Consider the following 23382-nt stretch of genomic DNA (forward strand, 5'->3'; position numbering starts at 1 on the left):
GTGGTGGACTGTAGTGGAATTATGGGACTGATAAACATTAGTCACGTGACATAGCACATGGAGCGAGCAACAGTCGAGCAAACGCGAGTCTTCCTTCTTCTTGAGTTCTTGTCGAGTCTGCATCTCCTCGTTTACAGTTAAAGTGTATATAAAGTTGTGTTTACAGTTCATTCTCGTAGTGGTTACTCTCAATTCCCCCGCAAGTCTCTTTACAGGAGGAGGGGGGGGGGCTCTAAAATGTTTTCGACTACCAAAGGGGGGGCTCTTAAAAAATTGAACCCCTAGCTAGAGGGGCTGCTAAAATTTCAAGCTTCGAGTTTCAATATCTTCATCGCCCATCCCCCCCCTTGTTATATTAAATGAACTTTCCCTAAGCCACAACATGTCAATGGCAGACAAGTAACAACTGAATTTTAGCCCGCTGCCCAAGGTAACAACATACTTTAAATGTTAAAACTTTGTCTTGCTGAACTTCCCTAGTTGTGCCTGTGTGTCAACTGATAATTGCAATTAATAATGACTGACTTTACTTTTGGACTTTGCACTACTATTTGGAGGGTTGATGCTTTCAGAGAGTGGGGGATTGGGGAGTCTACTTTCAGGTGGCTAGTTAACAAGTGTGCCTTACATAGAATCTCCAGCTTTATAAAATGTTATGTTAGTGCAGAGCCCTGTGCGATTCTTTGCCAGGGATTCTCAGTACCATTCAGGGTCACAAGACATCCAAAAGTGCAAGCACAAGTTTATGGGTCACCACTGCACAATCTTCAATTTCCTGGACACAAACTTTTCCAGTTCAGGCCGCAATTTCAGGTAACATTGTCGTTCCTATGTTTGTATCCACCTCCTGCACACTATCCAGCCCAGTAGGGTGTGAATTGCAGGTTGCAGGTTGCAGGTTACAGGTCAGGATTTCACTTAAATGTGAAAGAAGTTGGATAGCGTTTTTGTTTTATTGTTTCACACGGCATGTACTAAAACCCGAAACAACAAAACAAAACCACTGAAACGAAACGAACGAAACGAGCGAAACCACCGAAACGAAACCACTGAAACAACCGAAACGGCCGAAACGAGACGAAATCACCGAAACAAGCAAAACCCATTACAATTATTGAGAGCTAACCGTAAACAGGCTAACCGGAGTGTATAGTAGGCTAACCTAAGTGAAACATAGGCTAACCGGAGTGTGTAGTAGGCTAACCGGAGTGTATAGTAGGCTAACCAGGGTTTATAGTAGGCTAATCAAAGTGTAAAGTAGGCTAAACAGGGTGTATAGTACCGTAAGTGACGGAATTCTTGAAGTTTTGCTTGTTTCAGTGATTTTGTTTCGTTTCGCTCGTTTCGACCGTTTCGGTTGTTTCGGGGGTTTCGTTTTGCTCGTTTCGGCGGTTTCGGTCGTTTCGTTTCGGTGGTTTCGTTTCGTTGTTTCTGGTTTTAGTTTATGCCGTTTCACACTTACGCCACAGCGAAAAAAACAGAAGTTGAGATTTCTGGAAGTGTATTGGTTGACGTTAATGCACGTGGTCCTTCGGCAGGGTCGATTTGTGAAGATGGACTTCATCGAACAGCAAGTAAGCCGCCCTTTTTATGTTTTCTTGCCAATTAAATGGATTTATCAATGAATGATCGAGGTTTTCATATGACAATTCATGATTTCTTAAAGATTTATCTTGTAGATATGGAAGTAGTGATAAACACAGCGATAACGAACCTGCTGATCTCATGTCGGGAGACTTCTACTTCAGTTGTTTATGTTGGTGTTTATGTTGGTGTTATTGGTATTCGTCAGCAAAGTAAATTTATACAAATGTCCGGGTAATTTAAATACTTTTATGATAATTAATATCGAGATCAACAGGGTTACAACAGCAACAATTATTATCGTGAGCTTGAATCTTCTATTTTTTCAACAACAAGTCCAAGTTCTAAGGTAATCAAAGTAGTGCCGATTGTTTAAAAAGTAAATATTGAAATGTAATAAACTTTAATTGACGTTTCTATTTCATGTTTTCTGTCTCCTCTAGCCGATACCAAGTAAAGTTAAAGGGAAAGGTTCGGCCCAATCAACTCTATTTTATATTGTTCATGAACCAATCAAATGGGAGAAGATAACTCTTCGAAACGATCTGTGCAAATCCTTTAATTTCCGAGTGAAGTACATTCATAGCCTGCACGTACATCAATAAGAGCATAAGTCCAACCTGCAACCTGCAAATTACCCCCTTCGATCCAGCCCTGCTTTCAGTTATATTTCCTTGTTGCTACCAGTGGGTTCTCAGCCGTTGAGTGTCGGGGGCATTGCAGTTTCTCCGGTTTGCGCCATTTCTGCTTTAGCTCCTGTTTCTAGAGAAGATTTTGCCAATGGCCCAGGCTATTCACCCATCCCAGACAAGCTGGTATCCAAGACCTCCTTCCAGATAATTTGAAAGCTAACGAAGTCAAAACACAAATGTTCCTGGATGGCAAACTAATGGTTGCTCCGGGGCGAAAGCATATGGTAGAAATCCAAGATATCCTCACATGTCGGAAGCATTCACCACTATCATAATAATAATAATAATTTATTTCTAGCGCATTACACTAAAAAATCTCAATGCTCTTACAAGAAATATATTTATATAAAGAAACAATAACGAAACAATATTAAGGGAAGTAGATAAGATATTTAAATTACAATGGGATAAAATAATAAATTCATTATCGTATTGTGTCTCTCAAACGACAAGATGAATAGATCTGTTGCACTTCTACAAGCTTCTCATCATTCAAACGGCTAAGAAATTCCCTGATAGGGCTTGGCAGCACTATGACACAGCCTTTTAGCAAGGATGCAGCAGCCACAGGTCTCTGGGACTGGTCAAAGATGAACCCCATCCTTAACAGTTTTTCACACCCTGGTTCCAAACCAACCATCATCTGGTACAGTGGACCCACAGGCTAAGGTCACCTCATCTCAGTCTGGCTTAGATAACAACCCAAATTCCTCTCAGTTTTGCCATTCCTGGGACAAAGGTCATTGCCTATGGCCTTTTGGCTGCTGTCGCTTTCACTATGCCTGCTAAGTCTGCAACAGAAATTACTGCAGTGCACCTGCCCGTACAAGTCTACCCAGGGTGTTCGGCAATCTTGATCACCCTCCCCAGCAGGGAGTAAACATTGATGCCATTTAGCCAAAGTCTCTGCATTTTGTTAATAGTGTAATTAGTTCCAGCTATTCCAGCTCCTTGTGTTCCATTATTTCAAGTTCCAGATTTTCATCTGTGGATTATTAGATTTCCAGTTATCCAAGTTACAGTTTTCCCTTTTGCACTTCTTCCAACAGTTTTCCACTTTACAGTTATGATGGCTACAGTGGTTTGCATTCCAGTCAGCCAAGTGCTCATTACTCCTTATCCAGTTTTTCTTATTCTCAGTCTTCCTAACTATGTTCCAGTTTCATCCCAGGGCGAACAGCGAGTCACCTCATGCTCTTTAGGACTCCAGTCTAAGCGAATGGGCCATGGGTGCTTCACAAAGACGAATACAGATTTCTTTGGTTCTCCTGGGCACCCCACATCTTCCTCAAGATATTCTCTCACTTCTGGAATTGACCCCCTCTTTAGATGGCATTTCTCTCTCATGCATCCTCCTTCCATGGTAACTCCCATTAAAGTGGATAAGCTCAAGGCTGAATTAGGTGGCTATACCCAGACCATGCCAAGATAGAACAGATCATCATGGGTCTTCATCATGGTTTCCAACTTGGATTTGATCCAAAGTCCGTCTCTCTTAGGTCTGTTTTCCAAAACTTGTCTTTAGCTTTGCTTTAGCCCTCTGTTATCGACATCTATTTGGCAGATGAACTAAAAAAGGAAGAAAAGCTGGTCCCTTCTCAACCCCTCCTGTCCCCAACATCCACACCAGTTGTTTTAGCATCATACCAAAGGAGCATCAACCAGGCAAATGGTGTCTGATTCTAGATCTTTCGAGTCCAGAAGGGATGAGTGCCAACAATGGCATCCCAAAGGGACCCTATAGCATGCAGTATATATCGACAGAAGATGTCATCGACGGGATTATGGCTCACAGGCCTGGAGTGGTGATGGCTAAATTGACATTGAGAGCGACCTTTACCTTTGGTCCATCTACCATTTTGACAGTCCTTGGCAATAAAATAAGTTACATTCTGTTTTACTTCAGGCCCAGTTACTTAAAGAAGTTTGACTGTGTTGCCAGCTAATTGGATGAGTGGTCGCAAAAAAAAGCACTGCAAGTGCAATGAATTGGAATCACTTATTGGCAAGCTGCAACACTTCTGTAAGGTAGGCCCTGCAGGGCCCAGGGGGGTACTCCGGGATCAAGTGACGGGGAGTGCGAAGGATTTGGGGGTTCGATTCCGGGATTTTTGGGTAGGAAAATTTGGAGGTATTTTTGGGTGACTGATTAAATAGGGGATTTGGGGGAAAAATCAACTAAAGTGTTGGTGCGGCCTGGATTAGGGATTTGACTAGGGATTTTGGGCGTTTTTGGTCCAGGGATTTTGGGTAAGTTGGGAGACTTAGGGATTTTGGGTCCTGAGTGCCTCCATCGATCATCCCCGTCACTGATCCCGGAGTACCCCCTGGGCTGCAGGGGCGTACTTTCCTGCACCGGATGATCAACTTGTTGTCAGCTTATAGAAAAGAAGACCATCCTATCTGGCTCAACAAAGATCTTCACCTGGATCTTACCCGGCCGCTGGACCTCTTTTGCTCTTGGGATGGTTGCCATTTCTTCCTTTCTCCTCAGTGGGCACCTTTACCTGATTTTCAGGTATCGTCTGATACGGCCTCTTGGCTACAGGGTCATCGATGAGCAGGACAAGTTTTCGGGTTCTTGGTCCTCTGTACAAATGCCCGTCTATAGCATAGAAAAAGCTTTTTCCTGTGGTGGTAGCAGCCTCACTCTGGGGTTTCCAGTGGTCCTCCAGACGTGTGGAATTCTGTTCTGACAAAAGTGCAGTTGTTGAGTTTTTACACTCTGGAGCCTCTTGTGACCCCTACTTTATGGTTCTCCTCTGGTGCCCAGCTCTCTTGGCGGCACAGCATAGTTCCGCTTTCACAGTCCTGGACTCATATAGCAGGAAAACTGAGCCCTGTTGCTGAAGCCCTGTCTCACTTTTATTTTCAGAAGTTTCATCTCCTGGCGCCTCATGCAGCTTTCAAGGCAACACCTATCCATGCAGACCCCCGCTTGCCCAATCATGGCACACAAAATAATGGCCATATAAAAGAGCCAATCATAGGCAGTATTATAGAAAACCTGGGTAACACGCGAGGGGCGGAACAAGCTTTTGGTCGCTGGTTCACAGACAGACTTTACCAGGGTTTAGTTCATCTGCAACGCAGGCTAGCTCTCAAGCTGACCCCATATTTTAGTTAAAATGGACATTTCATGTCAGCTCAAAATAAAACATGCATTTTAAGCTTTTCTTACGAGGATTGGCATTAAATTTCTCAAGATTGCTTTAGAATTTAATAGCGGGGTCAATTAGAGAAATGAATTACAGTGAGATGTTTCAAACAGTAGTGAGTACATTAATATTATTTTCAGGTAATTACTTTTTGCACTTATTGCTCAAACTTTGAGCAGAATCCGTCTAAATTTTTAAACCTGAATCATATTCAGTCTTAAAAAAATCTGATGGGAAATCTCTAAGATGCATAACAGACTGAAAAAATTCAACCATAAGCATGCACTTAAATGTATTCCTGAAATACAAGAGTGAAGGTGATGTCAAGGAAACTACAGACTGGGGCTCAAGCACGGGATTTTTATGACTAGCTTCAAAAGGTTTCCAGGTAAGTTTCAACAAGGAATTCAAACAGGTCAAATTCCCACTGCCCCCACCAAACCATTAGAAATTTTCGATTAAATTGCTGGGTCAGGCAACCAACCTTGTCAGTCAAGATTTTTTACCTGATCCCCCTTGTTGTCTGGAACATAATCAGTCCTTAAAAAAAGATGATGGGAAATCTCTAAGATGCTTATAACTAACTGAACAAATTCAACAATAAGCATGCAAATAAATTCCCACTGCTCCCACCTGACCTTTAAAAAAATTTTCCATTTAATTGGTGGGTCAGGTAGCCGACCTTGTCAGATTTTTGACCTGAGCCCTCCTGGAACATAATCAGTGGCTCGTTTCTCAAAGATCCCAAGAAGTTTTTGCACCCGGAAAGCCATAGCAAAATCTCAAACCTTATGATTGCAGAGCTGTTCTATTCCATGCTATTTTAAATATGAAAAGCTCTTTTCATACAAAGTTTAAGGCCTGTACACTTCCCTGCTTTTAAGATACAGATAACTAAAAATGGCTTTCCAGGCCCGAAAAGTTTCCAGGGCTTTTAAGAAACGGGCAGTTGACCATGGCTGGTGTAAAGCAACCAGTACTCCATGATTAATTTCAAAGATTTTGTGCCAAAGATCTATGTTTACAAAATTGTTTAAAACAAACCTAAATTTTAATATTTCATACTTACATAGAGAAAGCATTGTAATCCAGGTTGAAGCGACATGGAAGCCCAACTGGATCACCTAGAGTTAAAGCATTTTTTTTAGGAAAAACATCTGCAAGCTACATTGTAGTACACTGATTGTAAGGATTCATGCTCAAGTTTTGCTACTGTAAAATTTTAATAACACTGCAAACCAATTTGTCAATAACCAAGACTTTGATCATGCTTCTATTGTGGACAAGGCTCATTATTTCCATGAGAGGTTTTTTGTCGAAGCCTGGTATTCCCAGAGAGACAGCATGGTCATGGAACATACCGTATTTACTCGAATAAGCGCCGCAGCGTTTATTAAATTTTTCGTGCCTCAAGTGTGGCGCTTATTTAAAATTTGGACGCCACAAAGAATCTTCTGATTGTCAGTATTTGTCTCTTGCTGAAGAGAGAAGTGGCACTAGCTGTCCTGGTAAAGCTTGCAGCCTTCACAACAATTACACCTGGGGGGGGGCACTCCCTTATTAGGGGACGTGCAGCCCAATAGGGTATGGTTTTCAGGCTTTTCTGTCTTGAATGGGGTATATATTTCACCCCTTTTTGTCTTAAACGGGATATCTTTGCATGCACCGATGTCAAACAGGATAGGCTTATCTGCCTGCAGAGGTGTAACAAGCCGAATTTTCACAAATTCTTCCGTATTGCTGACTTACGTTGACTTCAGCATTGATACTTAGCTTAATTCACAATCACAACAAAGCCAGTGAGGTACTTGTTTAATATGTCTTAGACGGGGTATCAAAAATTGGCATTCTGTCTTTAAAAGGGTAGCAAAATCAGAGGTTCATGTCTTAAACAGGGTCAGGGTTTAGGAGGCCGGGCTGCCCCTCCCTACCCGAAATTATGTTGAGTACCCCCCCCCCCCCGGGCATTTACAGAACTATGTACTTTAAGAATGTTGGATACAAAACAAATGGGCGAGAAATAAAACCCTCACTGTGAACTGCAAAACATCGCTTTTGATGAAAAAATGTAGAAGTTTGTTTTAGAGTTGCTTTGAAGTGCAGTTTTAAGTAAAACAGAGTTTCTCGAATTAGCGCCGCATCGGGACTGCGGCGCTTATTCGGGGGCGGTGCTTATTAACTTTTTTGTCCCAAATGCAGCGCTTATTTGAGGGCAGTGCTTATTCGGGGGCGGCGCTTATTTGAGTAAAATACGGTATTGACATTTCAGAAGTTTATAAGTAGTCCCTTACAATCTTGTACAGCAGTCATTCGTTATCTTTTGATGGCATAACATGCAGAATTATGAACTATCATTCAATTGGCTTTTAATAAACTGTAAGGCAAAGGCCAAAATTGTTTGGTTCAAACATCTTTAAAGCAGACATTGTCAGGCAGATGTTTTAGATTTGTTAAGTACTGATGTTCCTGATGTCCCTGACTGTGATTTTAGCATTTTTTGGTTTATCTAGGTCATCTGTTTCAAAATCCAAATTTAAGTTTTTCAAACAAATCAGTTCTTTGAGAGAAAGAAAACAAAAACTTAATAAACCTACAACCATTTTGCTACCGTTATTTTTCTGCTATTTCTGGTTAGTTCAAGATAACAAGTACTTTTTTTCCTCCTTCAATAATTTGCCTTTCTCTTGCTCCAAGTGAAATATTTTTAAGGGCAAAGTATAATCATTGCTTGGTCAAGTGAGCATTAGATTGTGCAAGATGCTCATATTTGGGAATTTAAGCTTAACTTCACATTGTTTAATGCCATAGATCTACCCCTCAGGAAGAATCTTCCCAAGAATGAACGATGGTGTGTAAAATAGACTGAAGGGGTCACTAATAGAGGAGGCAAAGGGAGGGGGAAAGAGAACTTGCACCCAAGTATCAGAGTTTGACATGTCGTTATTCAAAACCCCACCCTCCTGTTTGTCTAAGCTGTCAAACTTTGGTCAAACAGTGCAAACTGTAATGAGGCAGGGTAACACTTGACAGCAGTACATTAAACTTGTGGCCCTCAGATATAACTCAAATATAACTTGCGTGGCTCTGGCACAAAAATAGAACAACAAAGTCTCTCAACATCATGGCTACAACACTCTTTTAGTAAAACGATGTGTCGCATTTGGAATGATTTACCAATTGAAGTCTGCCAGGCTGAGGATCTTGCCACTTTTAAGAAACTACTGGCCGATTCGAAATCATCTATAATAGAAGAAAGCTGCAGTTGCTTTTTTTGTTGACCTTTTTAATTGTATTTTTAGACACCTTTTTAATTGAAATTGTAATTTTTAAAGATCTTGTAATTTTAATAGATACCGGTACCTTTTTAATTGTAATTGTAATTACCTTTCAACTAAAGATAACTTTATATCTGACCAGATTATTAAAACCAAGCTATAGAAATTTTCACAGTTTTAAGGGCAAATCGCCATAAACGCCTTTTTCCAAAGCAGACAATATAAAAACTAATCAAAGAACTCTTCGAGCCACGACTGAATTTTTTTGCCAAGTTTAAAAGTTTAGTTTTCATTCCTTGAAAATTTATGAGCAGCAGGTGATTCAAACATTCCTTTGATGTACATGATAACAGATAAACGGCGGAATGTCAATTACATTGATATAAGATATTTTTGTCTCACGTGACTAAGTGCGCATAAGTAGCGCAGTCGGGTAGGCATCTGACTGCGGATCGAGAGGTCGCGAGTTCGAATCCCAGAGGGGAGAGTCTTTTTTTCTTTTTTCCTTATTTTTTTTCTTTTTTTAACCCATAGCACTAAAATGGTTTGTTTATTATATCGCTCCGTAGGTATGCATTGCAGAATAATTTACATGTAGGCTGTTAAGTAATTACGCTGTAAAAGAAATATATTAGACTGATTCAGGTACAAATGTAATATTGTGCTGTTTTATCTGAAAAACTTTTCCTTTTCTTGGGAACAAGCAGCCATGCACTCGATTTTAGCCAACGCTCTGGTTTCTAGATAGATCCATCGCTTATGAAGTTTATGTGAAACCCGATTTAGTTTTCGAATGCTCCTACATTCGACTACATGTACTACGCTAGCTCGAAAGATAGACACGAAAGTCATCGCCGGATCGATTAATGCAGATTACTGGCTCTCAATGTTCACTTTTTTGGCGGTCGATTACTTAATTCTTCACGTAATTGTCAGCCATATTTTGTTTCTTTGCTTCTGGTTTTTCTTGTAAACCCCTTTAAATTTAAAAGACCGCCTTTATACGGCCGCTTTTATATTACGGCCGCCCTACAAGTATATCTGCTGGTCAGCGGAGTTGCAATGAGAAGTTTACAGATAATGGACCAACCGAAAACCGACCAACCAAGGCTACCCACAATACTCCTGAATAAATTCAGTCGTAAAAATGAATGTCAGTCTTTCTTTCTCTTCTCCTCTTTCTTATCTACCTTCAGTGCTGTTGTTCATTTTTTTTTTCTTTCTGTGCTTGTTTTTAGCCATATCGCAGTGCAATGTTCGTGGTCAAAAACACTCAGGTCACTTTTCGTTGACCACGTTTTTACAAATCCAGTTAGATATAGATTTCTATTTATTTATACCACAATCAAAATTTTGTCTTTTAACTTTTTTTTTTAAAACTACTTTTTATTTGTAATTTTTAAACCGTTTTTTTTTTTTCACGAGAGCATTTTAACGAGCTACGACTCCTAAGCTTTTCCTGGTAAAATATTAAATTATGCCTTTTTGTCTATGTCTATGTCAGAAAAAGAAAAAATCCAAATAAAATAAAAATAACATAAGTAACAATGTTAAAAATTTAAAATAGAAAATAAAACTATGTACAACAATGAATATTAAATACATACTATAAATTTAAAATGATTAAAAATTTAACTCACATGAATGATTGTGTATGAAATCAATAATTTAAAATTTGTTTAAAAAGAGAATGCTTGAAACATTTACAGTGCGTGGCCACCCAACAAACTTTTTTTTTATCTTGTAATTTTTTATGTTTTCACTGTGCTTTTTTAAATACGATGTAACAAGTATCTATTTGATCGTATTCAACTTTGCAAGGAGGCATGCTTGTCAAACAAATAATAATATACGACAGCAAACTTGTGAAAAAGTTTGTTGGGTGGCCACGTTAAGGCGCGTCGCACTCTAACACTAGAACTCCATTTAGGTCCATACTTAGCGAGATCCATTCTTTGATCGTCCTTACACTAAATGTCTTGCTGCCTTCAGTATTTCTCTTACAGCAGGGAATTTGATCAGACAATATCCAGGGGTTTGCCAGGAGGGGGGATGATCTCGACAAATGACAAACTATATAGGCCCTTTCTCCTGTATCTTCTGAATCAGTGTTATGGTCAGCAGGGGGGCGATAAAGAACACACACACTTATGGCAAAGACTAGGGCACAGAGTTCCTGGTGTTGTGGTCTGGCCGATTCACAGGTTTGGTGATGGGATGAGATCATATACATGGGCGGCTAGCGGCTGCCAAAGGCGCCTGATATGCTGATGTCTGATCTTGTCCCTTAACTACAATTGTGAAGTGCATTGAGCTCTGTAAATGCGCTTATAAAAACCATTGTCATCGTCATCATGACCTTGCTTGGAATTGACTGATACAGAATCTCTATCATTCTGCATTTTGCATTGAATTTTAAGTGTACATATTCAAAACACAGAGATCCCTGTGCAAGCTCTCTTTCCTTCCACTTGCCACCCCTAAGAAAGCCTGCTTGACTCCAGTCACAGTCCTTAGGACTGACAGTTCAATTAAGAGTAAACAAATTTTAATGGAAAAGAAATGAGCTTGGATGTAAGATAAAAACATGAAAGGGGGTCATACATGTATGTACAAAAAATAATGAATCATGAATCGCAGAGATCAAATTTCATTTTCCCGAATCACGACATTCTCTTTTATCCTGCTCTTATCTAAAGAAAACTGGCAAAAAGAGTGTTTGAAGAAAGAAAAATTGAGAAACCTGCTTCATATTATGTCTTATCATTCATGCCAGTTGCTGCTGCCTTACAAAACTTTGCGATTATTTTACGGAAGTCACATTTGGTGTTTTCGGTCTTCATAAATCTTCTGGAGGTCTCAGGACTCAAAATTGCATGGAATATCAGTTATTAGTTGAAGCTCTTCATGGGTCATGCTAAACCTTTGGATCACAGATCACAAAGAACAATATTTTATTTAATTCACATTTCACAGAAAATTAAATCAGCTGATCATGCATCACGAGGAATACCCCTGTAAGACCCTGATGAAAGAATAAATCAATTTTCTGCATGATGTAATGACCTTCTTTTTTAAACAGATGGTATGTCAAGATAGATCTGTGTTGTTTCTAGAAAATATGTGAATACCCTCTATCATGGTTGCATCAATATACTTCACCCCCTTCTATGGAATACGAAAATACTTTACTCCCAATACCCTCACCTCAGAATTCCACCATTGTTAGCCCACCAAACATCTCCCCCACCCCCACCTTCCTTTCAGAATTTTGCACTCTTTTCTTGAGCCCCAATTGGAAATTCTTGTTTGAACCCCTAAAAAATCTGGAAAAATATGAAATAGTACAGGATTCTCAACTATTGACAGGACATATATTCTTTTATATCAACAAAATTTCCTACCAGTCCAACACTGCAATTTTACATTCAATTTCTTGAAACAGGGCTCAAAATAATTTTTGGATACTGACCGGTCATGTTGACCGGCCAAATCAATTTTTGCTCGGTCATGTCTCGTTTCTGACCGGTCAAAATATTGAGTATTTACTTTGAAACAATAGCCTATTCTGCCAAAAAATTTGACCCATAAGCTAAAACACTCGTTGTTAAAGAGTATAAGGCTTAGGCTTTAATGTTGTGATCGCTAAAAGTGTCATTTTATTATGTTCGCTTTTTGAATTTCCATTTCTTCTGCGTTCTACTCTACATAAAATAAAATGCTCAGTAGCCGTAATGTTATATTGTTACTCTGCATAGTTTTACATTAGTTAACGACCTATGGGTCGAGGCGATCTTGGTTGTAAGCACTTTACTGGTCTTTATTACCGAACACTAAATAGTAATAGGACATATGCCCATGCTACAAGTGAGATAACTTTGCCTTTGCTCAGACTCGTTCATCGAGCTTCCTAAAAGATGCCCTCGTTTAAAAGTTCTCTTTCTTCAAGACTGCCAAGAGATTAGCGAGAAAGCCTACGTCACTTCGCATTTCAAAAATCATGGATCTCTCCAAGTTTTCAACGTCGACTACAACAGAGAAGCCTGTTCTATGCGGTGCCTGATTGAGCTGCTGAAATATACTTACGGCAAAGTACTTTTAATCATAGATATCCGCAGAAATAGCCTAACACAAGAAGACCGATAGAATTGGCGTGAAACACTTGAATGCCATGGCTTAGAATAAAAGATATTGAGAGTTATCGTTTTGATCTGTAGACGCCGGACGCGGAGACCATTATTTTTATTTTATTTTGTACAGTACGAGCAAACGTTTACCGGAACTCTCTTCGACAATTAAGTAGCACCACGTCATAGGTGGTCACATGTTCAGTTGCGAAATAGGCACAATTTAAAGAAACATTGCTGACTTAACATTCAAAGCGTTTAATGATTTTATTGTTTTCTCATCATCTTGCTGGTGAAAAACACGCTACGAACTCGTACTTTCTAAAGGTGTAAGGCTTATATAGTTTTTTAAATCCACTAACGAGTGCTATTTTTCTCGGCCCTCCCGACAATTGAAACTGTAATATATATTGCGTATGCGTACGCGTGTTTTATAGCAGACGTTGATTGATGCCGTGTTCATTGTTGTCTGTTTAGCGTATTTACAGGCGTGGATGTTTCCTGTTTTATTTAAGCAAACCGCTAACAAATTCGCAGAGCGTGACCGTCTCATCTGTATTCTACAAATTTGTGACTGCAAGCTGCTATGATATTTTATGATTTTACTGTAAAATTTCAAGAAATACTGCAAATAATTTTTGTGTGTGCGTTATTTATTTGAAAGCCGTGTGCGTGACCGGTCAAAATGACCGCCGAACCAAAATTTTGTCCGGACAAATCGTCATTTTGGCCGGACATTGTCCGTTGACCGGCCGTTACTTTGAGCCCTGTGAAACAATCTTTGTTTCGCTTTGAGGTTCTAAAAATCGGTATTCCACCTTTATCAGTACTTGCTCCAAGTAAATGTATGAATAACACACAAAAAGACTTAAAAAGGTAAGTGATTTGATTTCTGTTGACGAAACATCCACTTTTTGGCATCAAAGGACGGTTTATTTAAAACCTCGACTTTCATGAAGAAACCTTGTGCCCCCTAAGTTTTCAAATTTAGTCACCTGCACAGGCCCTTTAGTTGTCAAACAATCTTGGCCCTCGGGGGTGGTGGTGGGGGGACAACACAAGTAAAACTGAACATCATTCTTTTCTTGACAAAAACACTATAAACGAAAGAGCGCCCTTCCCAAGGGTTTACGCATCGCTAGTTGCTCTCCAGGGGGGCAAGGAACAAAAACGTCAATGCAACTTATTAGAATTCTGCGAACCTTGCAAAATCCATCATTCTCTGAAGAAGACAGCAAAAGGCGATCGGAAATTTAGAGTATCCTTTTATATTTTTAGATCTGTTTTAAAGTGCTCCTATGATGAAAATCGCATCTTTCCTTTCGTAGCCGTTTTAAAATATTAACAAGTTCTTATTATGAAATGCCGTTTACTGTTTTCCAATATCACTTTTCTTTCCAGAGATATTCAAGTTTTTAAAATATGCAAATTAGCAAAGCGATGACATCATAGACTCAACCAAATTTTGATCAAATATGAAGAAAGTGATATATATTTGTATCGGAACTCTCTGATTTTTTGCAGTGCTCAACACTCTGCTTGTACCATGGCAACACATTAGGTTCCAGATCCCCACAATGCTAAAGGCTTTTTTCGCCAATTCTGGCATTCTTTATTGTTATTTGTCAATAATGCTTTACATGTGTGATCTGGCAAGCATATGAATGGATAAGGCAGACATCTTGCCAGGGTTTCATTTTTCCGCACTGAAAAATTCTTAAATATTCAAAATAAATTAGCGGGGACTGGAAAAGAGTCAGTTGCCATGGTAACATAATTTAATTATAACTACATGTGTGTCACCTGCAGAACTATTAGTCTGCCCAGTTTCATACACATATGTACGATTGCCGGTTAAAGGGTTAAACATTTTTATATTTTAAATCATGTTACTACTTTGCTACATAATTTAAATGCTTTAGGGCCAATTACAGTATCTTGTTACCAAGCTACGTGGTTGCCACGCAAGGGCAATTTTATTTGAGGTTTTCTTGTATCTCGTGATTAAACTTAGCGACAAAATTTTACAGTTACAGTTTAGTTCTTTTTCGGTTAGAGTCATTTTCCAATCATGGAAATTTGTTCTGCCATTAAAGCAAACTGGGAGGATGAAAATAAAAAACGTTTGTCATACTTAATGAGATTGCAAAACATATACGAAGCCCGAAGCAAGTTTCTGAAACAGCCAAAATATTATTTAACAGTTGTGGCGATGCATTAGAAAACATGCAAATGTGCAGCGCTACCGTATTTTCATCGGTTTCCCCTTCAGCTCACTGAAGAAATCTGTGAAAGTCACGGGCAAAAATTAAAGCATTGTCACTAGAGCTAAACAAATAAAAAAACAGCGATTCATTAATTTCGTCCGCAAAACGAAGATAAGTTTTTATGCATTTGAATGAACTCGATTCAACTGCCGTAAATTGCGGCTTGCAGAGACTACTGAAATGATTCGTACAGCATTTTAACCACATGAAAAAATTCACAAAGGTACAAAATTGCAAAAACTAACTATATAAAACACCTGTGTAAAAAAATTCAGCTTTAGTTACAAACGTAAACTATTTATTCAACTGAACTAGCCTTCTTGCTCAAGACATGATAACACCATTTACGCTAATTCGCAAATTACAAGCCGAAAATAAAGAAACTCACACTAAACTCTTTTTAATACGTATGACCCACTCTTAACACTTGTCATAGCCTGTACATGTTAGTTGAGCGACAGTAAACGTTGTTGAAGCTGTTCGAATACAAGCAAGGATTAAAGTTTGCCTTGTTGAAAAATTATAGTTTTTGAAGCGTACTTGATCAGGGGAGAAAGCCAACTTAATGTATCAATGTCAATTACGATGATTTCAACTAATCAGTCGCCGTAAAATTTTACTTCCGGCATGGACAAAAATGAGTACTTTTCTCGGAACGAAAGACAATACATTTTTCTTGAAACGTAAGCATGCGTTTTCGAAAAATCAAAACAACATAAAAGTTGTGCTCAAAAACGTGGTCAACAGAACACATTTTCTGTCCTTATTTTTTCGACTTTTTTTGCTTGTTTACAAGCAAAAAGAAGTAGAATAGCGTTTACATGGGCTAAAATCTGAACCGGAAGGGATTGCATTCTTGTTAACTCTCAAGGGACTGTTTTAATTTCTCAAGGGAATACTTTCCGCTGTGGGTGATCAAAGCGCGTGACTTGTAAAGTGTCATTCTATAGTTGTGCTTCAGCATTTCCGTTCTTGTAGAAAAAACGTGACTTGTCAAATTTACAAACATTATATAAGAATCAAAAACGTGAGTAGCCCAAATCTTACGTCACATAACCAATTAAGAATGTAAGGGGTTCAGCGCTCAAAGACAGCGAAGTTTAAAAGGATTAAGAACGCAATTTTAACTAGTACAAGTCTTTAGGCGCTAATATTAATTTAACCTAAAATCACATAGCAAAAACAAAGACCGCTTGGACATGTCCAAGCTATTTAAAACTACCACTACGTCAGACCCATGTCACGCGATCTCTAGCTTGTAGCTATAAATAATCATTCACCTATTTTCAGTTTGAATACTCTGCGCTCTGTTTGTGTGAAATATTTATTGTTGTGTTACTCAAGCGTTTGGCTCGGAGCGAGTACAAGTCGTACAATTTACCCGGAACATGTTAAATATTGCAAAACAACGACTTATTTCTGGATATACCAATTTTTGTTTTGAGTTTACGGTATTTTGAGAATCGAAACGTTATCGAAACGTAAGTTGCAAGCTCAGCAAGAATGTGTCAAAGCACGGGATACACGTCATCGCGCCAGGGGAATTACCAAAAGCTTGTAATGTCGGAAGACGCTAAACGGAGAAACACAATGGGATAGCCTTTATAGTCTACTCTTTATTTTGGCGTGATTTGGCTTTCTTTTAAATGAACTGGTTTGGGTTATTTTATTGAACATTCGTAACAAAATAAATATTTGCATGCGTAAGCAGGCATTTTTCCGGCTAGGCATGTGGTTTTTTTAAAAACCACATGCCTAGCTTGCAAAAGATGACGTGGTAAAGGAAATTCATGTCACGTTCACTCCGTGACTAACGCAAACACGACTTGTGTGTTTCTCAAGTGACTACTTTTCTACAGATTTTACTGTGCGGCGCCGTGCCTTTAATTTAGCCAAAGCACTGAAAGAGGTCAGGAGGTCAAACATTACCCGCACGAACACACTAAAACGTTGCTAATAGTTAACCAAAGGGAACTCATTTCGTGACAATTGATTATTTCTGCTGATTTGCACAATTTAGAATTGCAACATCATCTAGCAAAGCGCACTATTACTAAAAATAGACTTCACCACAGTGAGTCGTGAGTCGGACAACAATTTTAGTTTTGGCAAAGGCTTTGTATGGAGGGGACGCATTCTTGACAAGAAAAAAAGGGCGAGTAAGGCAGGGGCAATTTGAGGCCGAGATTCTCGAAAGGCTCGAAAAATGGTAGATTTCAAACATTTTTGCTTTAGTAAGTGAAAAACAGATTGAAGGTATCCAAAAAATGGCCCAAAATTGAATTTATTAGTCGAAGATCCGGTAATGACACCTTGATTTCCACTGCAAAATTATTCAGGCTGCCGAGAAATTTAAGCGGCGGATAGCGAATTACTATCGAATTATATAATTGCGAAGGATAGCACTTGTATGTTTGCTTCATTTAGGCACCGGAAAGATCGTCGGTTGCAAGAAGTTCAGAATTCTTCCCGAATTTGACGGCACTGATCGCCGGCCATCCGATCTGTTTCAGAAGAGTGCGATTATGGCTAAATCGGAGAATAGTAAAATATGAATTGTGATTCGCCGATTATTCTTATTCTCCGTGTTCAACACGATTCTTTCGAATATACGATTCTTCCGATTGTTATTTTGCGATTTTCCGATTTCTCCTATTTTTCCGATTCTCCTAGTTTTACACGATTCTCCGATTTTTCCGATTTACGATTCTTCCGATTGCTGTTCTCCGATTTTTCCGATTCTCCTAGTTCTACACGATTCTCCGATTTTTCCGATTATACGATTCTTCCGATTGCTATTCTCCGATTTTTCCAATTCTCCTAGTTCTACACGATTCTCCGATTTTTCCGATTATACATTTCTTCCGATTGCTATTCTCCGATTTTCCGATTCTCCTAGTTCTACACGATTCTCCGATTTTTCCGATTATACGATTCTTCCGATTGCTGTTCTCCGATTTTTCCGATTCTCCTAGTTCTACACGATTCTCCGATTTTTCCGATTATACGATTCTACCGATTGTTATTCTCCGATTTTTCCGATTCTCCGAGTTCTACACGATTCTACCTATTATTTCGTGATTTTTCTAATTATTTTACAAATTTGCGCGGTATAAAGTGAACTAGAACCTTTTAAACTTTTATTTTAAACATGATAACCGACAATACACTTTGAATACAGTGCCTCTTGTGCTCGCGCTTTAAACATTACTTCATTTTTCCTTTGGCTTTGAATCTACGCGGTAAAAGTGAACTTAAACCTTTTCAACCTTTATTTTACAACACGAACACATGATAGATAGAGGGCGAAAATATTATGCCATTCAAACGCCTTTCTAATGGAATTGACGGCAGGTTTGATTTAAATAAAGCTATTATTTATCCCCATTACTATTACAGACTGCAGCTACAGCTGCCGAGCTCGAACAGTGTATATTAAATAGTATTTGCCGCGACAATTGTGTAACGAAATTGACCTCTTTAAATATTCGGGTCAGGCAAGGGGACCGATCGGACGAGCGTTTCTTTGTGTAATTTTGTGGTGGCATAAATCTGAGGTTAGCTCTGTTGTGTTGCAAAATGTGCCACTACGAACAGTGTAAACGTTTTGCATTTCTCATAAAAATAAATGTTTTCTTTCAGCAAATCCCGGCAGCAAATCGGGCCTTTATAATCCATTCAATAACTGAGAGTAAGACATTTTACACATTTATTGAATAATCGCTCTGTTTGACAAACCTTTTGTTTCAAACCATGGTTTGAGCTTTGTACGTTGCACAGGTAAGGCTTTCCGAAGTCCGAGCCAATCTGGCCATGGTTTTGTGAAACAATCGCTAAATATGCCTCCAAAGTGCCCGCCAACCATACATTGCTCTTACAGAGCGGTTTGTTTGTCCGAATTTTGACTCACACCGGGGGTCAAATTCTGTGACGTCATTAGTGCGCTTCGCTAATTGCAACATCATTAAATGTGTTAAGTGATATTTATAAGTGTTTTTGTAGCTTTCGAATAACAAAATGTTTTGTGAAACATTTGAGAAGAAAAATAAGCGATAGGAAAATAGAACGACGTTTCGATGACGCCATGTCAACATTATCAAGTTAAAATTATAATACGGAGTTCAGGCTTATATAGTGATCTAGGGTGTGATAATATTTTAGCATATTAAGATTTTAAATAAACAGTTTAGCATGCACAGAATCTGATTGCGTGTTAAGTTTCGGCTTTATGTTTCTAATAAAGAGCATTTCGTAAATTAAACAGTCCAACTTCGTGCGGCATTTCTTTAAAACAGAAAACTGGTCTTGTACATTGTAGACTTGCAGCTGGTGGTCTTCTTTTAAGTGTCGGTTTTGTAGCCTGTTGTGAAATTACTTCCGGTGGAAGCAGTAAACGTTAAACGTTTCTTCCGTTCAGAAGTTAAATGCATCGCCATTAGAAAAATAAACAGCAACTGTTTTGCTGGAAATGTAGTCGTTAGAAATGAGATGTGTAGCCGTAAGGTAAAGAATAACGCGAGGAGAAGCGGCTTTTGGTAATATCCAACAAAAATTTACTTCTCAATGTGGGGTTAAGATTGTGTGACGAGACAAAAGGTAACTCTGTCGTGCGTAACCTAACCTGCGATCAGGCGTTATTTTTCTGCATTAAGCCGAGTAGAAATCTTTCTAACTCGAAAGGAAACAACTATTTCGATTAAACATGTTAAAGGCAAACGTCAAAGTTTACCTTTTTTAACCAAGCCAAAGTATATGAGTCGCAAAGCTCCGCGAAAATAAAAAAATGCTTGAACTGAAAGACGTTTGAATTCTTCCATGATATGTTCGAACAACAATGCCCAGGATAAACCTTCTACTCATACTAACTTCATGCAAAAAAAGTCGATATCTCGAAGAGATCTTTGAATTAAGTTTTTGTGCTAACAGAAATTGCATGCTTGCATTTTTTTAAGATTAATGTACGGATTGACATAATACTACAAACTATGAATAAGACCGTAAGTTTCTTGCATTAAACTCAGTTTTTTGTTCTGGGTCACCTGACATTAGACATGCCCCGATGATGTCGTCAACTGGCTTGCACAGTAAAGATATACCGGTATCAAGTTACAGACAATTGAGTTTTCCCTACCAACGGCCCAAAAGACACTGTAATGAGCCCTTAACTCCTAAATCAAAATTAAGGGGGATGGAAAATTTATTATTGAATAGTAATCAACAGCATAAGATGCAACTTCCTGCAAACTTTTAAAAAAATTTGAACATGGGGTTCATAAATTTAAGGTGGCTCTGAACCAAAATTAATAAATAAATCCATTGCTTGAAAACTGAGCTTGAATAAACTGTACGAGTCAAATAAATGCTGGTCCACCAGGCCAAATTTACAATAAACACCACAGTGGGGCATTTAATAAATTATTAAAATACAGTTGATTTGTTGCATGACAGTTGGATGTTCAGAACTGCAAAAAAGCTAAAAAGAATGGTGTACTTACAAGGCTATGTTGTTGCTATGGTAACCTATTGTGTCACAAAAACAATAACAATGTGTTCCATGACTGTAGCATCAACAGATAAAGAGTGGTTATAATGACCCATCAAATTCTAAGTCTTGTAAAGTGCTGGAAACTGTATAAATATTGCAAGCAGTTGAATGAAAAAGCGTTTTGGTTTCATGAATGAGAACAGCTTTGACATAGTTTAATAAAATGAAAATAACATTAAGATCAGAATTTGATAATTATTAATTAAAAGTCAGTTTTCATTCTCCTGTTTTAATTCATGAAAGCTGTATTTTAGTAAATAAAGCCTTGTTTCTTTTTAATATATTCAATAAACAATTGCTGACAACAATCTCATTTAATTTTCCATTTTTCAAAGTTATTTCTTGTTAATGAATAATGTGATTTTGCAAGTTTTTCGTGTTTAACTCACTATATTTGTCTGATGGCTCAGACTTTGCAAATGGATCACTTGGGCATAGTTACTAACTATGCTTGGGGCCATGAGTTATAGGCTCATTGGCTTGTTCTGTTTTCCAAATCATGATCATCGATGTTTTTTTACAAAACATGTGGTTTCCTTTTTAAAACTTCTGTGAGTTTTTTAAACAAACATCACTTCTGGATTTTTCTCATCAAAAAATGTAAATTTCATGTTGAGTTTCTTAGCAATTGTTAAAAAAGACAAGTCGTTTGGCAGTAAAATTCAGTACGTTCTGGAGTGGTACATTGTACAACTTGTATTCACTCTGAGCCAAACACTAAAACACTAAAACATGATAAACATTTCATACTTAAAAGAGAGCAGAGTATTCGTAATTTCTTTTTTAAATAGGTGAATGATTTATAGCTCTCTGTGAGCGATCACAAGTAAACATCAGGATTTATTTACACTGTATAAATTGCTTGAACATGTCCTTGGGACATGTTCAAGTAACCTGCGATCAGGCGTTATTTTTCTCGCGGCGGAGGGGTCAACGGAAAAATGAACGCCTGATACAATTACTTGTCGAGTCGTCTGTAAAAAGTCCAGAATCTGGACTTTTTTCTGATTGGTTGGAAAACAAAAGGCAACATAAGAACTCTATCCTGATTGGCTAACTGAGTTCAAGTCTAATTTCCGGTCCAAAAATATCGCACGTAGATGATTGTTATCATGGCGGGTGTCGAGCGGAATGAAGTAGAGAGCAAGTTCTTCTAGCTTTTAGAAAATCTCTCAAGAGTTTTGTTCACAAAACATTTAAAGACGAACAAAGGGAGTGTATTCGAAGAATAGTTTGTGAAAAAAAGATGTTTTGGCGGTGCTTCCGACGGGATTCGGCAAGAGCGTGATCTATCGCCAATGGTGATCGAAGAGTATTACATCACACCACCAAAGACGCCAGACGATCGTGCCAGTGACGAAAACTACGACCTTAAAATGTCTGACCTGAGCCTTACACAAAATCAGCCTTTGCTGAAAACAAATTTTAAAAACCATCCGATCAGCTCGTTCAAAAAGGGTAATTCAAACACATGTTTGTGAGAGTAAAAATATAATCGGAAGGCGCTAATCATGCACGCTTATCTGATGGCATCGCCGACATTCTCAACGACGTTGACAGATACTTAAATTAGGGGGCGGCAGACAACTTGACAAGTAATTGTATCAGGCTTTCCTTTTTTTCTCCTTCCCTCTGCCGCGAAAAAAAACAAAGCCTGATCGCAGGTTAATGTCCAAGTTGTCTTCAGTTTTGCAATGTAATTATTCAGTGCTCTCTCCAAGTTAAATACAAATGACACAAAAATATACATTTCACACTAAACAGAGAGCAGAGTGTTTGTAATATTTCAAACGAATGATCGCCAGTAAACAAATCTTGCGTGACCGTGACCAAGGAGTCGGCTGGGCCGCGTGGGTCTGGAACGATTTACCGACAAAACGACAAAAAAATGCCGCTTGCTTGCTCCCGGTAAATTACATTAAAACGAACAGTTTATTATGTATTACTTGCCATCACCTCGATTAAGAAAGACCTAATTTACGGCATTTACATAATATATTATATCAAGACTTATCATTAGTTATGTATTTAAATGAAAGTTAACCCAAAATAAGGAAGAAAAGGGAATATTTTTTAAAGAAGACTTACTGTTTACGTAATATCCCTGTAGCGGTTTGGGTTTATCGTCTAACTGATATATTTCAAGCTTGTTTTGAGTAAGCCTATGCCAAAATGCGGCGTCAACAGCACTAGAATATGGTGCAAACTGTACCGCACTCTGAACAACAGCCGCCATATTGTACCTCACCAAACCCTTGTCACACACTACATCATGTAACGTACCTGAATTATACTTAGGCAGTAAAAAGTATTTTTGAGTTATTTTTAATCTCGTTATCAAATCTCGAAGAACGAGATTACCGTAAGTTATTTTTTTGTTTCAATATAATAAAAAAATAGCTCTTAGTCGGCGCGATGGACCGTGTAGTCAGTGAAGTATGTTTGTTTGTCACACCAATCAGGTTTCAGATACTATCGGAACCAATCAAATTGTAGTTTTTAAAGCCTATACCTGCCCACTTTTTCTGGGTCAAAGGCCGAGGCGTGAGATTTTTAACCAGCGAGTGCCAGAATTTCCGAAGACGATACGACCATGTCCGAAGTTTTCCGAAGACATTTCGAACATATCCTGATCCCAGTCCGTGGACGTGTTTTGCTAAACACGACCTTGTTCTTGTCAAAACTCTGAGATTTCGGGGAAAGTATTGTCATTTACTCATTTTACATGGATTTC

General features: G+C 38.5%; 1 protein-coding gene across 1 annotated transcript in view; it reads right to left on the reverse strand.

The window, feature by feature from the left end:
- Positions 1-22902, reverse strand: part of LOC144653124 (ubiquitin-like modifier-activating enzyme ATG7) — a 77982-nt gene extending 55080 nt beyond the window's left edge. Inside the window, exons 1-2 of the mRNA XM_078513041.1 lie at positions 22737-22902; positions 6504-6558 (exon numbers count right to left, since the gene is read on the reverse strand). Coding sequence (XP_078369167.1) covers positions 6504-6558; positions 22737-22884 — 203 coding nt within the window. The 5' untranslated portion in view covers positions 22885-22902. The remainder of the gene's footprint in view (positions 1-6503; positions 6559-22736) is intronic.
- Positions 22903-23382: the final 480 nt, after the last annotated feature.

Source organism: Oculina patagonica, chromosome 5, assembly GCF_052425735.1.
Source record: "Oculina patagonica isolate OP01 chromosome 5, crgOcupat, whole genome shotgun sequence".
NCBI lineage: Eukaryota > Metazoa > Cnidaria > Anthozoa > Scleractinia > Oculinidae > Oculina > Oculina patagonica.